The 18753-nt window shown below is 44.1% G+C and overlaps 1 protein-coding gene across 10 annotated transcripts in view; it reads left to right on the forward strand.

The window, feature by feature from the left end:
• The first annotated feature begins 11633 nt into the window (after positions 1 to 11633).
• The window catches only part of LOC137376257 (nesprin-1-like), a 500292-nt gene continuing 493172 nt past the window's right edge, over positions 11634 to 18753 (forward strand). For 9 of the 10 annotated variants that reach the window (XM_068044433.1, XM_068044435.1, XM_068044437.1 and 6 more), the window contains exon 1: positions 11635 to 11873. In XM_068044433.1, coding sequence (XP_067900534.1) covers positions 11807 to 11873 — 67 coding nt within the window. In that variant the 5' untranslated portion in view covers positions 11635 to 11806. Of the gene's footprint in view, positions 11874 to 18753 lie in introns of all 10 variants that reach the window. The other variant, XM_068044441.1, reaches the window with a different exon arrangement.

The following is an 18753-nucleotide window of genomic DNA, read 5'->3' on the forward strand; positions in this document are numbered from 1 at the left end:
GTGTCCAAAATTGGAGTACGGAGATCTTGGAGGATTCTAGGGCTGGAGGAGGTTACACATATAGAACGAGAGGTCATTGATGGATTTGAACACTGATGAGAATTTTGAAAATTCTCATTCATATTTGGTCTTTAGTTTGACAATTTATCAGCTAATCTGGAGACAATTCAATCTTCCTTGGACCTGCACTGATTCTGGCTTCTGGGGTACACCTTCGTGAGTTGTCTGTAACCTTTGTCCTTCCTTGTTCATCTTCTATCATTTTGAGCTTCAACTTGCTTGAATGTGATCAGTTTTTTTTCTCATTTCAGGTACAGTCTACGTTCTCTAGGAACTCTTCATTGCCCTGCTTGTATGATGTGAGGTCATATTACTTGTAACTGTTAGATCAGGGGTTCTCGACCTTTGTTTCTGAGGCAACCCCCCCCCCCCTCACCTCCCACCCCTTTGTGTTATAGCGTTTTATGGATTCCCTGTAAGTATTTTCTGTGTTAAAATTAATTGTACAATTAATGTGAAACTTGTTGCTAGTATTGGGTTGCTCCTGTCATGTAAAAACAAGCAGAAAATTGATGTACAGCAAATCCCACAAAGAAAATCAACTGGATTACCATATACAGTATGCACCTAAGCTGCCAGCCCTCTTTGCAATACAAAATGGTGTATTATATAAAAAAGTCAACTTTTATGGCTGTCTGCAACTTGTGTGAGCAATCCTGCTGGAACTTGGACCTGGGACCGGCGAGCTCCTGGCAGCGGGCAGTTTGATCAGCCACCTGAGACTCCCACAACTTTGTAAACAGGTGCCATGGACAAGCACCTGTCAGCTGTATGAAGGGTGAAAGATGAAATCAGTCACACATTAACTGACACTTTTCAGTTAATTCTCAGCCCATCACCCCACAAAACAGACTTCCAACCCTACTGACCTGTTGCACCTCACCTTCCCAATTTAAACATGGCGGTAGGAGAGTGTGCACTGGAAAGCCTGCAGGAAAAGAACCTACTGTCACTAATGGATGGAAACCTCATGGACCCCTGGTTGGGATTCCCTATGTTAGATTATGGGATAAAGCAACAAAGTACAGCAGCAGGCCATTCCGTTCCTTGAGCCCGTTCCATCATTCAATTAAATCATGGTTGATCTATATCTTAACTCCAACTAGCTAACTCCCCTTGGCTCCATAACCCTTTAATACCCTTGCCTAACAGAAATCCCATCAATTTGGGTTTTGAAATTTTCACTTGACCCCCTGCCTCAGCAACCCAACTGTTACTGGTTGGCACTGCTGGGCACAGCCTTACTTGAGGGGGAGGGGATGCAGATTGGGCATCGGGGCAGCAGGTCCAATTCACAGGCCCAACCCCCATTACTTTTAAATCATTAAAGGGAATAGTTGGAAAATTAGGAGTCCTCGCCTCCAGGCCTGATCTCCTGCCCAGTTGAGTGAGGCTCCATGTCAGGTGGGCCAACTTGTGAAGCTTGCACCAATTTATAAACTTTACACCTCAAGCCAATCCCAGTCCTGAGCATTATTTAATTAGCATAAAAGTCTTCCTCCTTCAAAGCTTATCCTAATATAGACTGGGATAGTAATGGTGTAAAAGGCAGAGAGGGGGAAGTGTTTCTGAAGTGTTTTCAGGAGAATTTTCTTGATCAGTATGTTTCCAATCAAACAGGGAGTTGCATTGCTGGTCTGGTTCTGGTGAATGAGGTTAGTCCAGTGGATCAACTGTCAGCAGAACATTTAGGACACTGTGATCATAGCAGCATAAGGTTTACATTAGCTATGGAAATGGATAAGGAGCAATCCAGGCTAAAAATATTTGGTTGGAGGAGGGCCATTTTCAATGGGTTGAGAATGGATGTGTCTCAGGTAAATTGGAATCAAAGATTGGCAGGCAAAACTGTAATGGAATAATGGGCTGCCTTTCAAGAGGAGATGATTTGGGTCAAGGTACGTTCCCACGAGGGGGAAAGGTAGGACAAACAAAGCCAGATATGAAAGAGGGAGAGGGTAAGATGAAGTAGAAAACGGGTGCATATGACAGATGTCAGGTTGATAATACAAGTGTGAACCCGGCTGAATAAAGAATGTTCAGAGGGGAAGTGATAAAAGAAATGGGGGGCACACAGTGTGAGAAGAGACTGGCTGCTAACGTAAAAGGGAATCCAAAAGTTTTCTATAGAAATATAAATAGTAAAAGGATATTAAAAGGAGCAGTGGGGTTGATTAAGGACCAAAAAAGGACACCTATGTATGGAGGCAGAGGGCATGTCTGAGCTACTAAATAAGTACTTTACATTTGTCTTTACCAAGGAAGGATATGCTGTGAAAGTGGAAGAGGAGGTAGCTGCGACACTGGATGGGCTAAAAATTGATAGAGGAGGTACCAGAAAGGCAGGCTGTACTTAAAGTTGATGTCAACAGGACTAAATGGAATGTATTCAAAGATGCTGAGAGAAGTAAGGGTGAAAATTGTGGAGGTACTGGTCATAATCTTCCAATCTTCCTTAGATATGGGAGTGCTACCAGCATACTGGAGAGTTGCAAATGTTACACCCTTGTTCAAAAAAAAAAGTGTCACATAATAGTCTTGCCAGCAAAATTGAAGCCATGGAATAAAAGGGACAGTGGCAGCATGGATGTGAAGTTGGTTGAGTGACAGGAAACAGAGAATAGTGGTGAACCATTGCTGAGTTGCACTTGTACAGAGCCAGCATAGGCTCACCATGCTGAAATGCCTCTTGTGCTGTAGCCATTCTATGATCCCAACCTCTGCTTCTGCATTAGAACTAATTTCCTCTTTTCTGAAAACAAAAACACATATTCTAGGCCAGATCCTTCCCCCTTTTTCCATTTATTGAGGCTAAAGCATTGCTTCAGACAATCCGGTCTAAAAAAGCTATCAATAAACCTATATACAAACACTCACGAATAGACAAACACTCTAATGTATTTACTGTCAATAAACTGCAGGTTCTGTCCACTGTTTCAAATGGTTGTACAATGAAGCATTCTTATCTCATGTACTCTCTTGTCACTCTTCCTGATCAATAGCTGATAAACTCTCTTGCCAAACAAAATATTTGTCAATGGAGTTTACCATGTACTGGCAGCCTGCCTCTAACAGCATAAGACACTTTGCTTCTCGCCTTAAAAATCTGATTGAATGAACAATGGGACATAGAAATACTTTCAAAATGCTTCAAGTGTTAGCCTTGGCTTGGTGGTAGCGCTCTTGCCTTTGAGTCAGGAGGTTGGAAGAGATTCAAGTCCATAATTCTGTGCAGTACTGAGGGAGTGCTGGAGGTTTGACTTGCCAAGATCTCCGAGGCAGACGGAAAAGATTTCATGACACTGCAAAAAAAAAATTATCTGGTCATTTTCTCATTGCTGTTTGTGGGGCCTTGCTGTGTGCAATTTGGCTGTTGTGTTTACATAGAAACATAGAAAATAGGAGCAGAGTAGGCCATTCGGCCCTTTGAGCCTGCTCCGCCATTCATTATGATCATGGCTGATCATCCAACTCAGTAACCTGTTCCCGCTTTCGCCCCATACCCTTTGATCCCTTTAGACCCAAGAGCTATATCTAACTCCTTCTTGAAAACATACAATGTTTTGGCCTCAGCTGCTTTCTGTGGTAGCGACTTCCACTCTCTTCACCACTCTTTGGGTGAAGAAATTTCTCCTCATCTCAGTCCTGAAAGGTTTACCCCGTATCCTTAGACTATGACCCCTGGTTCTGGACTCCCCCACCATCAGGAACATCCTTCCTGCATCTACCCTGTCAAGTCCTGTTAGAATTTTATAGGTTTCTATGAAATCCCCCCTCACTCTTCTGAACTTCAGAGAATATAATCCTAACCGACTCAATCTCTCCTCATTCGTCAGTCTTACGTATTACAACACTGACTACACTTCAGAAACTGTGAAGTGCTTTGAAATGTCCAGGGGAGTCCTTCTTTCTTGAAGTATGTACAGGGTCTCTATTAGTAGGTATACTTACATGGTAAAATAAGTAATAATAAATTAAAACACTTGCTGAATCAGAGGTTATTTCTCATCTTAATCATAATTTACTGCAGAAAAAAAAACTATTCTTCGGAACTGGAAATTTCACAAGTACATGGAGCTTGTGCCCAGGAAGTGCAGTTCCATTAGAGTACCTAGAGATGGCAGTATATGTACAAAGTTCCCTTCTGTTAGCGTGACCTTCCTGGCTGAGATGGACTGGCACACTTAAGCTTTGGTAGGCGCGTAGAGTGTTGTTGTACTGGGATAAAATACCGGAATACTGCTTTACATTTTGGGTGACATTCCTTGTGCTGGGATCATGTGCAACTGTTGACTGTTAAGCATTGTGCGAGTATTGAATCATACAGCACCGAAGGAGGCCATTCGGCTCATCATGCCTGTGCCAGCCCTCTGAAACAGCTATCCAATCAGTCCCACTCCCCTGTTCTTTCCCCATAGGCCTGTAATTTTTTTTTCCTTTCCAAGTATATACCCGAGTCCCTTTTGAAATTTACTATTGAATTTGCCTCCACCACCATTTCAAGGGGCACATTCCAGATCTCAACTTGTTACATAAAACAATTGTCATCACCTCCTATCTTGTTGGGCAAGGGTATCAAGGGATATGGAGCAAAGGCAGTTAAATGGAGCTGAGGTACTGATCACCCTCAATCTAATAGAACAAGCTTTCGAGGCTGAATGGCCTAATTCTGTTCCAGGATAATTTGGACCCTTTAAGAGGCTTTTGTGGGATATCAGTTTTTGGGAATGGATTTGTAATTTCTAGTTTGATTACAGCATCGCTAGATCTCCTCAGGAAGCTGAGATCAGGGCAAAATGCTTGGGGAAATGTTGCAATTGGTGAAAAGTTGTATTAATTTCTGCTAAATGTAGACTGCACCTGCAAAAGAATCTCAGTAAAATATGTGTCCATTTGGTAGGTTATTCTGATGCTGCTCTTGTCAGGTTCAGTAATGTCAGTTAGGGCAGTTGACAGGGATGACAATGATGATTTGCAACCTCCACCTCCTTCACATTCCCCTCCCACCCCTTCCCATCAATATTGCAATCGCCAACCCACCCCCACAACATCCTGCCCTTTGTTTCCCAGCCAAGCAGCTTCAGCCTAACCAACCCACAGCTCCTGGCCCTTCACCCCTCCCCTTCCCCCTGGGGTTTTAATCTTCGCCTTTTTAACACCACATCTGGCCCTGGGGAGGAGGCGTATGCACGTCATCAGACAGAGACTTGTTGCAATTGGCAACATAGTAACCGGAGAGTATCAATTCCGGGGAGAATATCAACTCTGGGGGTGTACCAGCACCAACTCCAGCCCCCACACTGTGACTCAGGTAAGGGCACCGCTTCCTCCCGGTCCCAGCCTTTCCTGGGCCAGTCTTTAACTTGATCTCCTCCTCCCTACCTCTCTCCTCCCACTCCCACATCTGGCTGTTGTGCCCCTGCAGCACATCTGGTTACCTGGTGCTCCTCATATCAGCAACCTGCAAAATTATAGATAGCTCCAGGCAATTCATTGTCAGAAATAATAATAATTAGAGGCAGACTACGGAAATCAGTCATCCTGTGAATCCAAGCTTCCCCTCAGTGCACCAGATGGAGATCTGTTTTATTTATCACTGCAGGTTGGTACCTGGGTACAGGAGCCAGCTCACTGGCACAGATAGGTCAAGGTAGATGAGGGTTTCCAACTCCGATTGGGCATTCCTGGAGGTTTCATCGCATAACCTCCTATCTATATCTGCTTCACCTCCCACGGTCCCTCCATTGGTCACTCCACACATCCTTCCTCACAGCACCTCGCCTTCCCATGCAAATTGGGAAGTGAACAGACTTTTTTTTATCCAATTGGATATTTCTTGACTCAGTCAAATAGCCCCTTTTCCCATCTCCAAAATTTTATCACTAATAAGCGAAAGTATTGAAAGAAAATGAAAAAAATCAACGCCATTTCTTTTCACGGCCCGATGATTCTTCTCCCAGTTTGCTCGCCGCAGTGTCCTGGAGGTTAACCTTCAATTCCTGGAGACTCCAGGTCAATCCTGAACTGTTGGCAGCCCTAGAGTGAATGGTCCAATAGCTGAAGAGAAGGCTGTTCCCTCTGGTTGGTCAAAAGGAGCACAGACTGGAAGCTGGAGCTCAGGCAGATAGATGAAGTTAAGATACAGATCTAATTGAATGGAGGAGCAGGCTTGAGAGGCTGAATGGCCTCCTCCTGTTCCTATGTTCCTGGACTGAGGATTATCACTGGAGGAATGAAAGGGGATGTTCGAAGAAGTGTTTTTATGCAGAGGGTTATTAGGACACTTGCCTTACCACAAGTGGCTATTGTAGAGAGACTACAGCCATTCAAAGTTGCACTCTTCAAATTATCTTAAAACTCAATTTTTTTGCGCTATATTTCCAATTTGCTGGTATTATTTATGTTCTTAAATTCAAATTATTGTATAATACATTTTTTCAAAGACTTGCATTTATATAGCCCATTACATGACCTCCCAAAACGCTTTGCAGCCTGAAATACTTTTGAAGTGTTGTAATGTTGAAAAACACAGCAGCCAATCTGTGGACAGAAAACTGCCACAAACAGCAATGAGATAATAACCAGATAAACTGTTTCTTTTTATTGCTATTGCTCGAGGGATAAATGTTGGCCAACAGTGAAAATGCTCTACTCCTTTTCGAAAACTGCCTTTTTCGCCCAACCTGAGAAGGCAGACGGGGCCTCGTTTTAACATCTCGTACAAAAGAGGACACCTTTAATGATGGACGACTCACTCAATACTAAATTTTGTGCTCAAGTCTCTCGTGTAGGGCTTGAACCCACAACTTTCTGTCTCAGAGATAAGAGGGCAATCAACTGAGCCAGCACCTAATAAACCTATTTTCTATGTTTCTATAAAGTGTATGGGGCGAAAGCTGGAACAGGTTACTGAGTTGGATGATCAGCCATGATTATAATGAATGGTGGAGCAGGCTTGAAGGGCCAAATGGCCTACTCCTGCTCCTATTTTCTATGTTTTGAAACCATAAATTTGTTCCTGTGCGCACATTGGCTGCCATATTTCCTACATTACAACAGTGATACACTTCAGATGTACTTCATTGGCTGTAAAGTGCTTTGAGATGTCCAGTGGTTGTGAGAAGTGCTATCTAAATGCGTTTCTTTATTTTTTTTTTCGTCCATGACTCACATCCCTGCTTGGCTGAGCTTCAGAAATTAAAAACCAAACTTACCTGAAGTTAATGGTAGAGAGTGAATTCAACCTTTACCCTTAAGCAACAAGGGACTCAAATGCTAAATGAAAGTTGCCAGTATAGTGATAAGATGCCAGTTTGCCCTGCATTACCCTAGTGCCTGATCTTAGCCAGGTTGTTGAGGAACTTGGGGGTGGGGGTTTGTGGGGATGGTGGCAGAACTAAAGGGAGGCAAGAAGTGTTTAGCAGAGGTAAAGACTTCTCCCGATGACAGTGGACTCATTCATAGAATAGTGCTGCGCACTTAAGAACATGGGATAGATGCCAATATATTAATGCTTGGCAGAATTGCATTACTGAGCTGTCACTTTGCCCATTCAGTAGGGTGAGGTTATTGTCCTCTGGGCCCTCGTACCTCAGGTTTAATGGAAAATGAAAGTGCCACAAAAAGTGTTTGACACCAATCGAGGGTCATGGTGAAACTTTGTTGAGGCATTTGGCTTTGAAGTTCTTACACTTTTGAAACTTGGTGAGTCAGACTTCATAGGTGAATGGGGCTGGGCATCACTTTGTGTGATTCTTCCCATCTTGTTCAGAGCTGCATGGATTATTGGCAGTGTGAGTTTGGGGGAGAGCCACTGCAATCATGCAGGCTAATGAGTAGCTGGTGAGTTTGATTCCCCTGGCAAGTTGTGGTTTAGACAGTTGGCAGGAAGTTATAGGAGTGTCAAATGTGGTAATGCTGCTGTTGTGTGTCTTGTTTGGGAGTTGTTATGACTGGGTGAGGAAGGGGTCTCAGGCTCAGTAACAGGGTTTAACTTTTTAAAACACAGTGTTTTAGCTTCACCTCAGTGAGTCCTTACTCACTGCTCTCTAATTGTAATTGTAAATGAACCAATCAGACAGGCTTTCTTAGATTTAAACAAGAAAGATGTAAGTTTATTAACCTTATCAATCTAACTCAGTTTAAATTACTAAAATATGCAACACAACCATACTAGCATGCATACGCGATATATCGCACACACAAATAAATACAGCAGGGAAGAAAGAATTAGGTGGGGGTGGCATTGAAATAGGGTAGGTGATAAATAGAATTCAGTTACTGTCTTTCGGTTTGGATGTAAAGTCCTTGATTGGAGTTGAAATCTTGCAGTTCTCACTGGGGCCCAGTGCACACTTTCAAACTTGTTTCTCTGGTACCAGAAGGCTGAAGAGGTCCTCTGTCTTGAGGCTTATACTGCTTCTGTGGGTCCCTGAGACTTTGCTTGAGAGAGAGACAGAGAAAGAGACCGTCCTTCCCTTTTGTCTTTTGTCTTCAAGTTGCAGTCTGTCCCAAACCTTTCTGTGAGGCAGTTGCCAGTCTGTCCAGCAGGTAAATCATGTGACCACCTCTTTGTTTGAAACAACATCCTCTGGGGAGGATTGTTGATTCTTCAAAGCTTACAAGACACACTTGGTGTGGGGGGTTTGGGGGTGGGGGAGTGTGGTGGAGTGCTGGCTCTTACACAGACAAGATGTGGATCATCACTGTTGCCAAGACCAATCTTGTTAATTGAATCAGTGAGCACTTCCATTGTCTCTCTATTCAACTGTCTCTCAGAATGCAAATGTGCAGCCATGTTTTAGCTCTTCAGCTCTGTGGTCCTTTTAAACAAGTTATGTTCAATGTCTAGTAAAAAGTTCAAGTAGTGTTCCATATGACAAAATTAATCTGTTTCCATTTGGCCGGTGTGGTTTCCGTCACAGAGTCTTTTGCTGAATGGGCTGCCTCACACTTCACGATGACTGGAGGATCATGACTAGACTTTTCTTATCAGCTGTTTAATCTGATAAGAATTAGAGGCAAACAAAATAAAGGGAAAAATTCAGGACCAATAAAGGAAACAATACTATGGAAAATTCCTTTCTGACCTCTTTACGTGATCGAAATAAGTCCAGGAGATCACATGGACCAAGTGTTCTCTATTAAGACACTTACAGTCTATATGGTGTGATCCCTGCCCTAGTCAGGATTGCATAGTTTGAACAGCAGACTGTTAAAGTACTAGCACTTCCTCATTAACGCTCATTGCCCCAGTTCGGGGGGTAGCAATAATACAAGAGGACCTCTGTTTTGTTCAACACTGAATCAGTCAGTGGGTTTTGTCAAGTGTTTCCCCTTTGAAGCCATCAATTGGGACCCTACGTTGGAAGTAGGGGGTAGGGGGGAGATTCTTGTTGGGATATGGTGGGCTGGCAGCCAGGAACAAGGGTGGGGGTGGGGCAGCTGGGATCAGACAGTTTGCCTGGGGTTCAGCACCCAAGGTTAGTGTCGAGAGGAGTGACGGCTCTCCTCTTCTCTCCTCCTTGGGAGGTTGGAGCTGGAGGCCTGTACTGTACTGTTGGGTACTGGGTTCTAAGCCCTACCCTGGATCAGGAGTAGCATTGGAAGAGCAGATGAAGAGCATTTTCTTTCACAGATGGTTGGGGGGTGAACCCAGTTTTTTTTTCTTCACTTGCTTGACTTGCATGTTGAAATGGAACTGTGCCATACCGACAAGGACAACAGCTGAGCGTTTGAGTTGTGTCTGGTCCCACAGTCAATCCACTGCCTGGCCCACAATCCCATGGGACTTTCCCTGAATAACAACAACAACTTGCACTTACATAGCACCTTTAATGCAATAAAACGTCCCAAGGTGCTTCACAAGTGTTATTAAAAAAAAATTGACACCAGGCCTCCATAAGGAGGTATTAAGATATAGGTTTTAATGAGTGTCTTTAAAGGAGGAAAGGGAGGTGGAGAGGTTTAGGGAAGGAATTCCAGAGCTTAGGGCCCAGGCAGCTGGAGATGTCGCCACCAATGGTGGAGCAATTAAAATTGGGAATGTACAAGAGGTGAGAATTAGAGGAGTGCAGAGATCTCAGGGGGCTGTAGGACTGGAGGAGATTACAGAGATAGAGAGGGGGAGGCCATGGAGGGATTTGACATCAAGGATGATAATTTTCAAAGCGAGGTGTTGCCAGTGAGCACAGGGGCGATGGCTGAATGGGACTTGGTGCAAATTAGGACACAGGCAGCAGGCTTTTGAATGACCTCAAGTTTGCCGAGGGTAGAACTAGGGAACCTGACCAAGAGTGTATTGGGGTAGTTGAGTCTGGAGGTAACAGACATGATGGACCAAGTGGCCTCTTTCTATGCCATAAACTTTCTATGAGTCTATGATTCTAAAGGCATAGATGAGGGTTTCAGCAGCATATGTGCTGAGGCAAAGGCGGAGTCCAGCAATATTTGGGAGGTGAAAATAGGCGGTCTTAGTGATAGAATGGATGTGTGGTCAAAAGGTCATCTCGGGGTTGAATATAACACCAACAGTGCAAATAGTCTGGTTTAGCCTCAAACTGTTGTCAGGGAGAGGGGTGGAGTTGGTGACAAGGAAATGGAATTTGTGACAGGGACCAAAGACGGCTTTGGTCTTCCCAATATTTGGTTGGAGGAAATTTCTGCTCATCCGATACTGAAACTTGACAAAGTTCCCATTTTCTGATGAGCTATCCTCTTTGCTGCCCATATCCTAACTCATACCAAGTCCTGTTCACCTATCACTCCTGTGCTTGCTGACTTACATTGGTTTCTGCTTTGGCAACTTCGCAATTTTAATATTCTCATTGTTATTTCTGAATCTGTCACTCCCTATCTGTGTAACCTCCAGCCCCTATGACACTCTGAGATCTCTTTTCTCCTCCAATTCTGGTCTCGTGCGCATCCCCAAATTTCATCACTCCACCATTGACGACCGTGCCTTCAGCTGCCCAGATCCTAAACTCTGGAATTCCCTCCCTAAACCTCTCCACTCTGCCTCCTCCTTAATATCTCCTTATCTGCTTCTGTGTCAAATTTTGCCTGATAACTGTGAAGCCCTTTGGGTCTTTATACCATGTTACAGGCGCTATATAAATGTTGTTGTCATTGAACAAGTCCTTTCCTGAAATTTGTAACGCCCTCCACTGTTGTTGAACACCTACCGCCCTGACCGTGCTACTTTAAGCCCTAATTGATTTTTTCCCCCTGACTTATGGTCATTTATAATCTTGGCCAGCTCAGTTACAGAAACAAATTGAGTTTGGCATTTTGAGTAACCATCCTTAATGTCCTGCTCTCTCTCTCTCTCTCTCTGCAGCCTGCTTGCTCTGATACCTGCCACTGCACCCTGAGTGCTTGCTGCTGCCTGTATTAATGCAGAGCTCTGCGTTTTGTGTGGAGTATGTCCTTACTGATCTGTCAGAGTGCATAATCAGCCAACATGGTTTTAACTATCTTAAGAAGGCGAAGATTTGCATTAAACCCTACCATTTCCTTTCAGGGAGCTGAGGTCATTTGGAAAGCTACCCTCCTCCAGGAAAGAAGTTAGGACTCTCTTGTTTCTGAGAGCAGGGCTCTCATTGGGTGTCGGGCTGCAGTGACTCAGCTCCAGCCCTGCTGAATGCTGCTCGCTGCCTCCAACCATGCCGCCTGACCCGACCGACTCATTGCAACACTGACTGGCACATTCTGTCGAGCCCAGGCTGGTGCACGGTGAGGGGTGAGGATGGCGACATCACGACAGTTTGGGAGAAGCCCGAGAGACATTGCCAATGTGATGCAGAAATTGCAAGGTAGGTTAGCCTGGATTGTACAGCTACAATTGTCTCACTTCAGCGAGATATCATTCAACTGCATGAATGTATTAAAGGAGTGTTTGTTTGTCACATTGTGTACATATTATTGCAGAATGTGCCTGTCTGCAAGTTGCATTTTTTAAAGCTTAGTCCTGCAAAGAACTTGGATGTTGAATGCTGAATCTAAAGTGACTTAGTTGCGCTTTTGGTACTTCATTGGATGTACCCGGTGAGTGCTTTCACTCTCTACCGCGGACTCCGTAAGATGCCTCAATTCAAATGTCATGTAAATAAAGGCCGAGTTTAGATTAACGTTCGGTCCTGAGGTTTTAATAGCGTCTGCTGAAAGCTACAGGTCGGTGATTCTGATTATAAATATGTCAACGATACACGAACACATCCTTAGTTATTGGCAGACCCAGTCATTCTGGATGTTGCTGCGGCGATAACCCATGTACTGAATCAAGGACACACGTCTGGCTAATGATTATGTACAGGAGAAATTTACACCTCACCTTGAACTGTGGTTGTTAGGGATGCCGGAGAATGGCTGGACTCTGAAAACAAGATCGAATTTGAAAAGATTTTTTTTTACTGTTGACTGTTGTTTCCAGGAGACCAGTTATGTTCAGTTAATCAAACAGCACAGAACCCCGAATACAAACGCAAAATACTGTGGATGATGGAAATCTGAAATAAAAACAGAAAGTGCTGGAAATACTCAGCAGGTCTGGTAGCATTTGTAGAGAGAGAAACAGAGTTAACATTATAGGTCAATCAGAACTTCTGAACCATCCCCCCCCCCCCCCCCCCCACCGCATCCTGTCGCCTGCCCCAGGGCAAGACATTCTAAGGGATGCAGTAGTAGCAGTGCTGCCTTGACCCAGTTTGCCAGAAAACATACTGGACACAGGACAATGAGGAGAGCGTGGGGCAGTGGGACTAGTTTTGGATTGATGCATTGTCCTTTGCTAGAAAGCCTCGTGATGAAGGATAGAACTGGAGCCAATCTTTGCACACTTTTATAGGCTTTTATTTACAGAATTACAAGCACGCACCTCCTCACCGAACAACCCCAGTTTCAATCTGTTTCTATTTATAGGGATACAAGTGAATCCCCAGTTAATGCCCACCACATGCTTACAATTAATATAAAGGGCTTTGGGGAGAGCGTGAAGCAGTGGATTAGTTTGGGATTGATACAGAGCTATCGGAAGAGAGCCCAGTGGCATTAGTCTTTATTGATCTAGAACTAGATACAATGGGCTGTACACGTCTGTATTGCAATAAATGATGTGGAGGGAGATGGGACCAGCTGGTTGTGGGACAAATCCCATTTTTTTAATGGGTACCTTGGGAAGGTTGGAAATGTGTTTAATTTTATATTGTATTTAAAATGTTTTCTGTAGGGTTGTTCCTTCCTCCTTCCTGCTGCTCATCTTCCTTTCTCCTCCCCTCTTCTGAAGGAAGGCTCCTTGCTTGGGTACATTTTCACAAGTGCCAATATCTGGTATCTCAGCCAACTGGTACCGTTACTGTGCGATACATGAATGTAAGTGTTAGTGAGCTGTTATATTGTGGCTGCATCATAACGGAGACGAATCCTATTTTCGTGCACCACACGTACATGCACATGCGCTTACCCAACTCGCGCTCACACTCAACTCACTGTCACACCCAGCCCACACTCACATCCAACCCACACTCACACCCAACCCACACCCACCCAACACACACAAACATCAACACAGACTCACACCCAACTCACACTCACACCCAACATACAGACACCCTACCACACTCACACCCAACCCACACTCAAACATTCATACCTAACAAACGTACTCCCAATATACACAGACATGCACACCCGACAAACATATACTTAACACACACAATACACATGTGCACACCCAACAAACGTGCACCCAACACACACATGCACACACTCACATCCAATACACACGCACGCACCCAAAAACACATGCAACACACACACACACACACACACACACGCAAATGTCCACACACCAAAACACACGTGTACTCAACACACACTGTGCAGCTACTCATGCACACACACACTCATGCACATGCACACACTCACACACACACACACACACTCTCACACACACACACACACTCACACACACACACACACACACACGCAAATGTCCACACACCAAAACACACGTGTACTCAACACACACTGTGCAGCTACTCATGCACACACACACTCATGCACATGCACACACTCACACACACACACACACACACACTCTCACACACACACACACTCTCACACACACACACACACACACACACACACACGCAAATGTCCACACACCAAAACACACGTGTACTCAACACACACTGTGCAGCTACTCATGCACACACACACTCATGCACATGCACACACTCACACACACACACACACACACACAATATGAGCAGCCAATTTCTGCTCTCTTAGCACAAAATGCAGCCCCACTGTTGCCCATGCTGAGATCAGCTGACTTAACAGAGAGCAAGGATTGAACCATGTAATGTCTGGCTCCATTGCCCCGCCATCTGTGGGGCCATGCTGCTACTTAAAATGTTTCATGAGCTACTACACATTGTTTATAAGACTCTGTGTTCTTCTGCACTTAAATTGCTTTCTAACTGATCAGTATTTGATGCAGCGTACCACTAATTCTTAAATCTCCCACTCTATAATTAAGCTCTTTGCCCTACCTCGTATTATTAACACTATGAAGAAGTGTCATGCTTTGAGGGCGGGCGTGCATAATTCACATCTCACTCTGCCAAACCAGGCAATCTAAAAGGGGAAGCTTTGTTATTTCATAATTCCTCATGTTCCCTTCTCTCCACCTCCCCTTTCCATTATCCCCCCTTATGCTGCTAAAGACAGTGGCTGATGCCAGGGGACAATTCCACAGCAGAATCTCATCCAAGTTGTTGCCATTCTTCATGGAGGGGACATGGACAGTGAGTGAAGATGGGCTATTCGACTACATGGAGCATCACTGATGAGCTCAACACGTTTATCATCAGCCGATGTCCACTTTCCAGATTGCGTCTCTGGCTCGTGATCATGGTTACAAATCCCGGATAATTTTTCTTTCCCACGCTGTCTCTGGCCCTGGAACCAGGAGACCGGCCATGACAATTTAGCTTAGACAGGAACACAAGCTTTGGGATCATGCTGGCTCAAAACCGCAGCAGACAATGCATTTGCCCACCTGAGTCCTCTGGAGGAGGGTGGGGTGGGGGTGTGGCAGAAGGTCCCACAACCTTTTCTTGTTTTATCAGATTTTAAAGGAAGAGAAACTTGTGCTTAAAGCTGCGGTGCACCGTCCGTTCAATTCCAGGGACTGTTTGTTGCAATGCTTAACTTCAGCTGCCAGCTGCCGGCTCTACCTGTGCTAATTATTTTTTGTATTTGTCATTGTTGCACCACAGTCAGGGGTATTAACTCTCTGAGCCTCCTCTTAAAGCAAATGAAAACTTGGATATAAAGCTTGGAACAATGGTGACTGGTATTTACTAAAACTCTGGCCCCTGCCAAAAAATAAAGTTCAGAGCAAGTTCTAAATGAGACCCTGGCTCCATCTTCCCTGCTGTGGTACTGCAAGGACCCAGAGATTATCAACCTTGTAACCACTCCCCAGTGCCATTTATTTTTTGGTTATTTGGACACAAATCCCATCTCTGCAGCTTGCTAAAGCAACTAACCACACTGCTGAATCCTAGAGATAGGTGCAGGCGTTTGAGGTTTGCAGCAGTGGTTTTGTGCCTGCTGCTATGTTCAGTCATTGCTCAATATCCATTTTGTCAGTTGCTTTTTCCTTCTTCTTTTGAGATGAGCTAGATTAATGAGCTCTTTGGTAAGAGGCTTTCCTCGACCTCGTACAGTCCAAGTACAGTCAGTTTAAGCTCATCCTCAAATAGGTGACAAATGCCGAGAAAATGTTTCTCTCGAAGCTTGGCTCATGCAGCTTTCCCATTCAATTAATGTACAAAGTCTCTGGTCATAGATCAGCCCAATGTTAATTGTTGGAGTCAACCTGCACCATGAACAATGCCTATAAACTACCTGCATTCTAAGAGACAGTCTATGGAGCACAGTGTAGAAAAGGGTAGGGCAAATGTGACACAAAAATACTAATCTTGCAGTGGAGAATAAATGAATGGCGGAGGTACTTAAAAAAAGTACCTTATCTCTGTATTTACGGAAGAGCTGAAGGAGCATTAGAGGAAGTCATAGAGGAATGACTAATGTAGATGTTATAAATATCAAAAAGGAAGTGGTATTAGCTGTAAAGGGAAATAAAGTTGATCAACCGCCAAGCCCAGATGGCCAGCAGTGTGGAATTGGGAGGGAGATCAGTGATGAAATAGCAGACACTCTGCTTGTGAATTTTCAAATTCTTTAGAAAAGGGAATTGTGCCAAAGGATATTTTAAAAATTTGCTCTTGGAATATGGTTGGGACTGGCAAGGCTGCATTTATTGCCCATCCCCGGCTGCCCGAAGAGCTTTAAGAATTAACCACATGCTCCAGCACTAGAGTCACGTGTGGCCCAGATTGGGTCAGAGGTGACTTGTTCCCTTCGCTGACGGGCATCAGTGAATCAGTTGGGTCTTTACAACAATCTGGCAATTTTGCAGTGTGATTTTCTGGTGTAAGCTGACAGATTACCAGATTTACTGAAGTCCGTTTCATAACTTGCACTGGTGGGATTGGCTTGGTGGTCTAATTCCAGACCTTCATTTGAGCATGGTGAATCTTATTCTCCTGTTCAAAAAAAGAAAAATAGGATAATTATAGACCAATTATCCTCACACTTGTAGTAGGAAAATGATAGGAAATCATAATAAGGGATCATTTTAATGACTAGTTAGAAAGGTATTGGCCAACTGGAGCCAACACAGAATTGTAAACTTCGGGTCATGGTTGACTAATTTAGATAAACATCTCAAAGAGAATTGCTGAGCATAAAGACTAAAGGGGTGCAATGGATTAGATGTATTTGCTGTTCAAAAAACAGTTCATAAATTGCCCCATAAGAGCTTTGTGAAGATTAGGGTCTGTATATTAAGGATAAGACGTCAGCATGAATTAAGGGAAATGCAGGTGTTGTTTGGCATGGTATGGCTCATGGCATTCCCAAGGTACCTCTCTGTTCTCTTTTTTTTAGAGATACAGCACTGAAACAGGCCCTTCGGCCCACCGAGTCTGTGCCGACCATCAACCACCCATTTATACTAATGCTACACTAATTCCATATTCCTACCACATCCCCACCTGTCCCTATATTTTCCTACCACCTACCTATACTAGGGGCAATTTGGCATGTGGGAGGAAACCGGAGCACCCGGAGGAAACCCACGCAGACACAGGGAGAACTTGCAAACTCCACACAGGCAGTACCCAGAATTGAACCCGGGTCGCTGGAGCTGTGAGGCTGCGGTGCTAACCACTGCGCCACTGTGCCGCCCTACTTCTCTGTAGATGTAAATAATCTAACAGACTAGGTTGGATCACTGTTGGGCTAGTTTGTGGCCTATTATAGGAAGGACAAGGGAGAGATGGAAAAGGTGCAACTAAGTTTAACTAGGATGACAGGATGTAGTTGTGATTCCTACTGTAAGTGTAAGACTTGAAGAACAATGTGTTTACTAAAGCAGAGTTAGGAGGGAGTGTTCAACATTTTGAGAGGATTTGAAAAGCTAAATAGTGAAATATTGTTGCCACTGGAACATTGGAACATAGGAAAGGGATTAGGCCATTTAGCTCCTTGTGCCTGTTCCGCCACTCAATTAGATCATAGATGATTGGTGAATCGATAATAAGAGGACACAGACTAAGGGCCATTATTAGATGTATGGGAAGATGAAATCAGTAGATTTTTTCCCCCAAAATATACTTTATTCATAAAATTTATAAAAATACATTACATAACAGTTCAAATTTGACAATACATAAAATTGCAATACAGATCAGTTTCTTTCAATACAGTACATGAGGTGCCTCACTACACTTGCCATTACAGGTCATATATACAATGTGCATTTACATTACACCTCAAACATTCTCTGGGTGCATATAACCCAAGGGGCTTTACATGGCTTCCAGCCCCTCAGTATACTATGGCGGGAGGGCCTTACAAAGTGGTCTTTCCCCATTGAGCCTTTGCGGTGGCTGCCCCAAGCTTTTAGTGCGTGCCTCAGCATGTCGTCCTGGACCTCTTTTCTATCGTTGTGGGAGCACCATCAGTATACTGCCTGCAGGGGGTCAAGGGGAAGGCCCACCACGGCCTTGTCAGGGAGACTAGGAGTGGGCAATAAATGCCAACCTTGCCACCATTACCCACATCCAAGGAATGAATTTTTTAAAAAAGCAAGCACTGAAATATGTAATGCATCACTCTGAATAGCTATTGAAGCTGGAGCACCAAGAGAGAGAGAGAGTTAGGTAAATATTTGAGGAGGAAAAATATTAAATGATTCAGGGCAAGAGACAAAAAATGGGATTAGAACAGAAAACTCTGCATTGAACTAACAGGCTCGATGGGTAGAAAACTGGGAGTAGCAGTGCTGAGCTCTGAGGTAGAGCTAGGCAAGTACAAGCTCGATGGATATACTGCCTTCTTCTTGTGCTTCTATAAAGTCAAACATAACTTTGAGAAAAACAGTTTCAAGCACATAACTGAGGAAAAGGTTATTTGGGGAGGAGGAGAGTGATATGGAGAATAAATATCAATCGAGGACAAACAGCCTTTCAAACAAAAGCAGTCTAACCTGTGCCTTTGCTTTAACCACCTCATTCACAGGGGTCATGCGGAAAAGGGGAAGTGGGCAGTTTACAATTT

The sequence above is a fragment of the Heterodontus francisci genome, chromosome 13 (assembly GCF_036365525.1).
Source record: "Heterodontus francisci isolate sHetFra1 chromosome 13, sHetFra1.hap1, whole genome shotgun sequence".
Lineage (NCBI taxonomy): Eukaryota > Metazoa > Chordata > Chondrichthyes > Heterodontiformes > Heterodontidae > Heterodontus > Heterodontus francisci.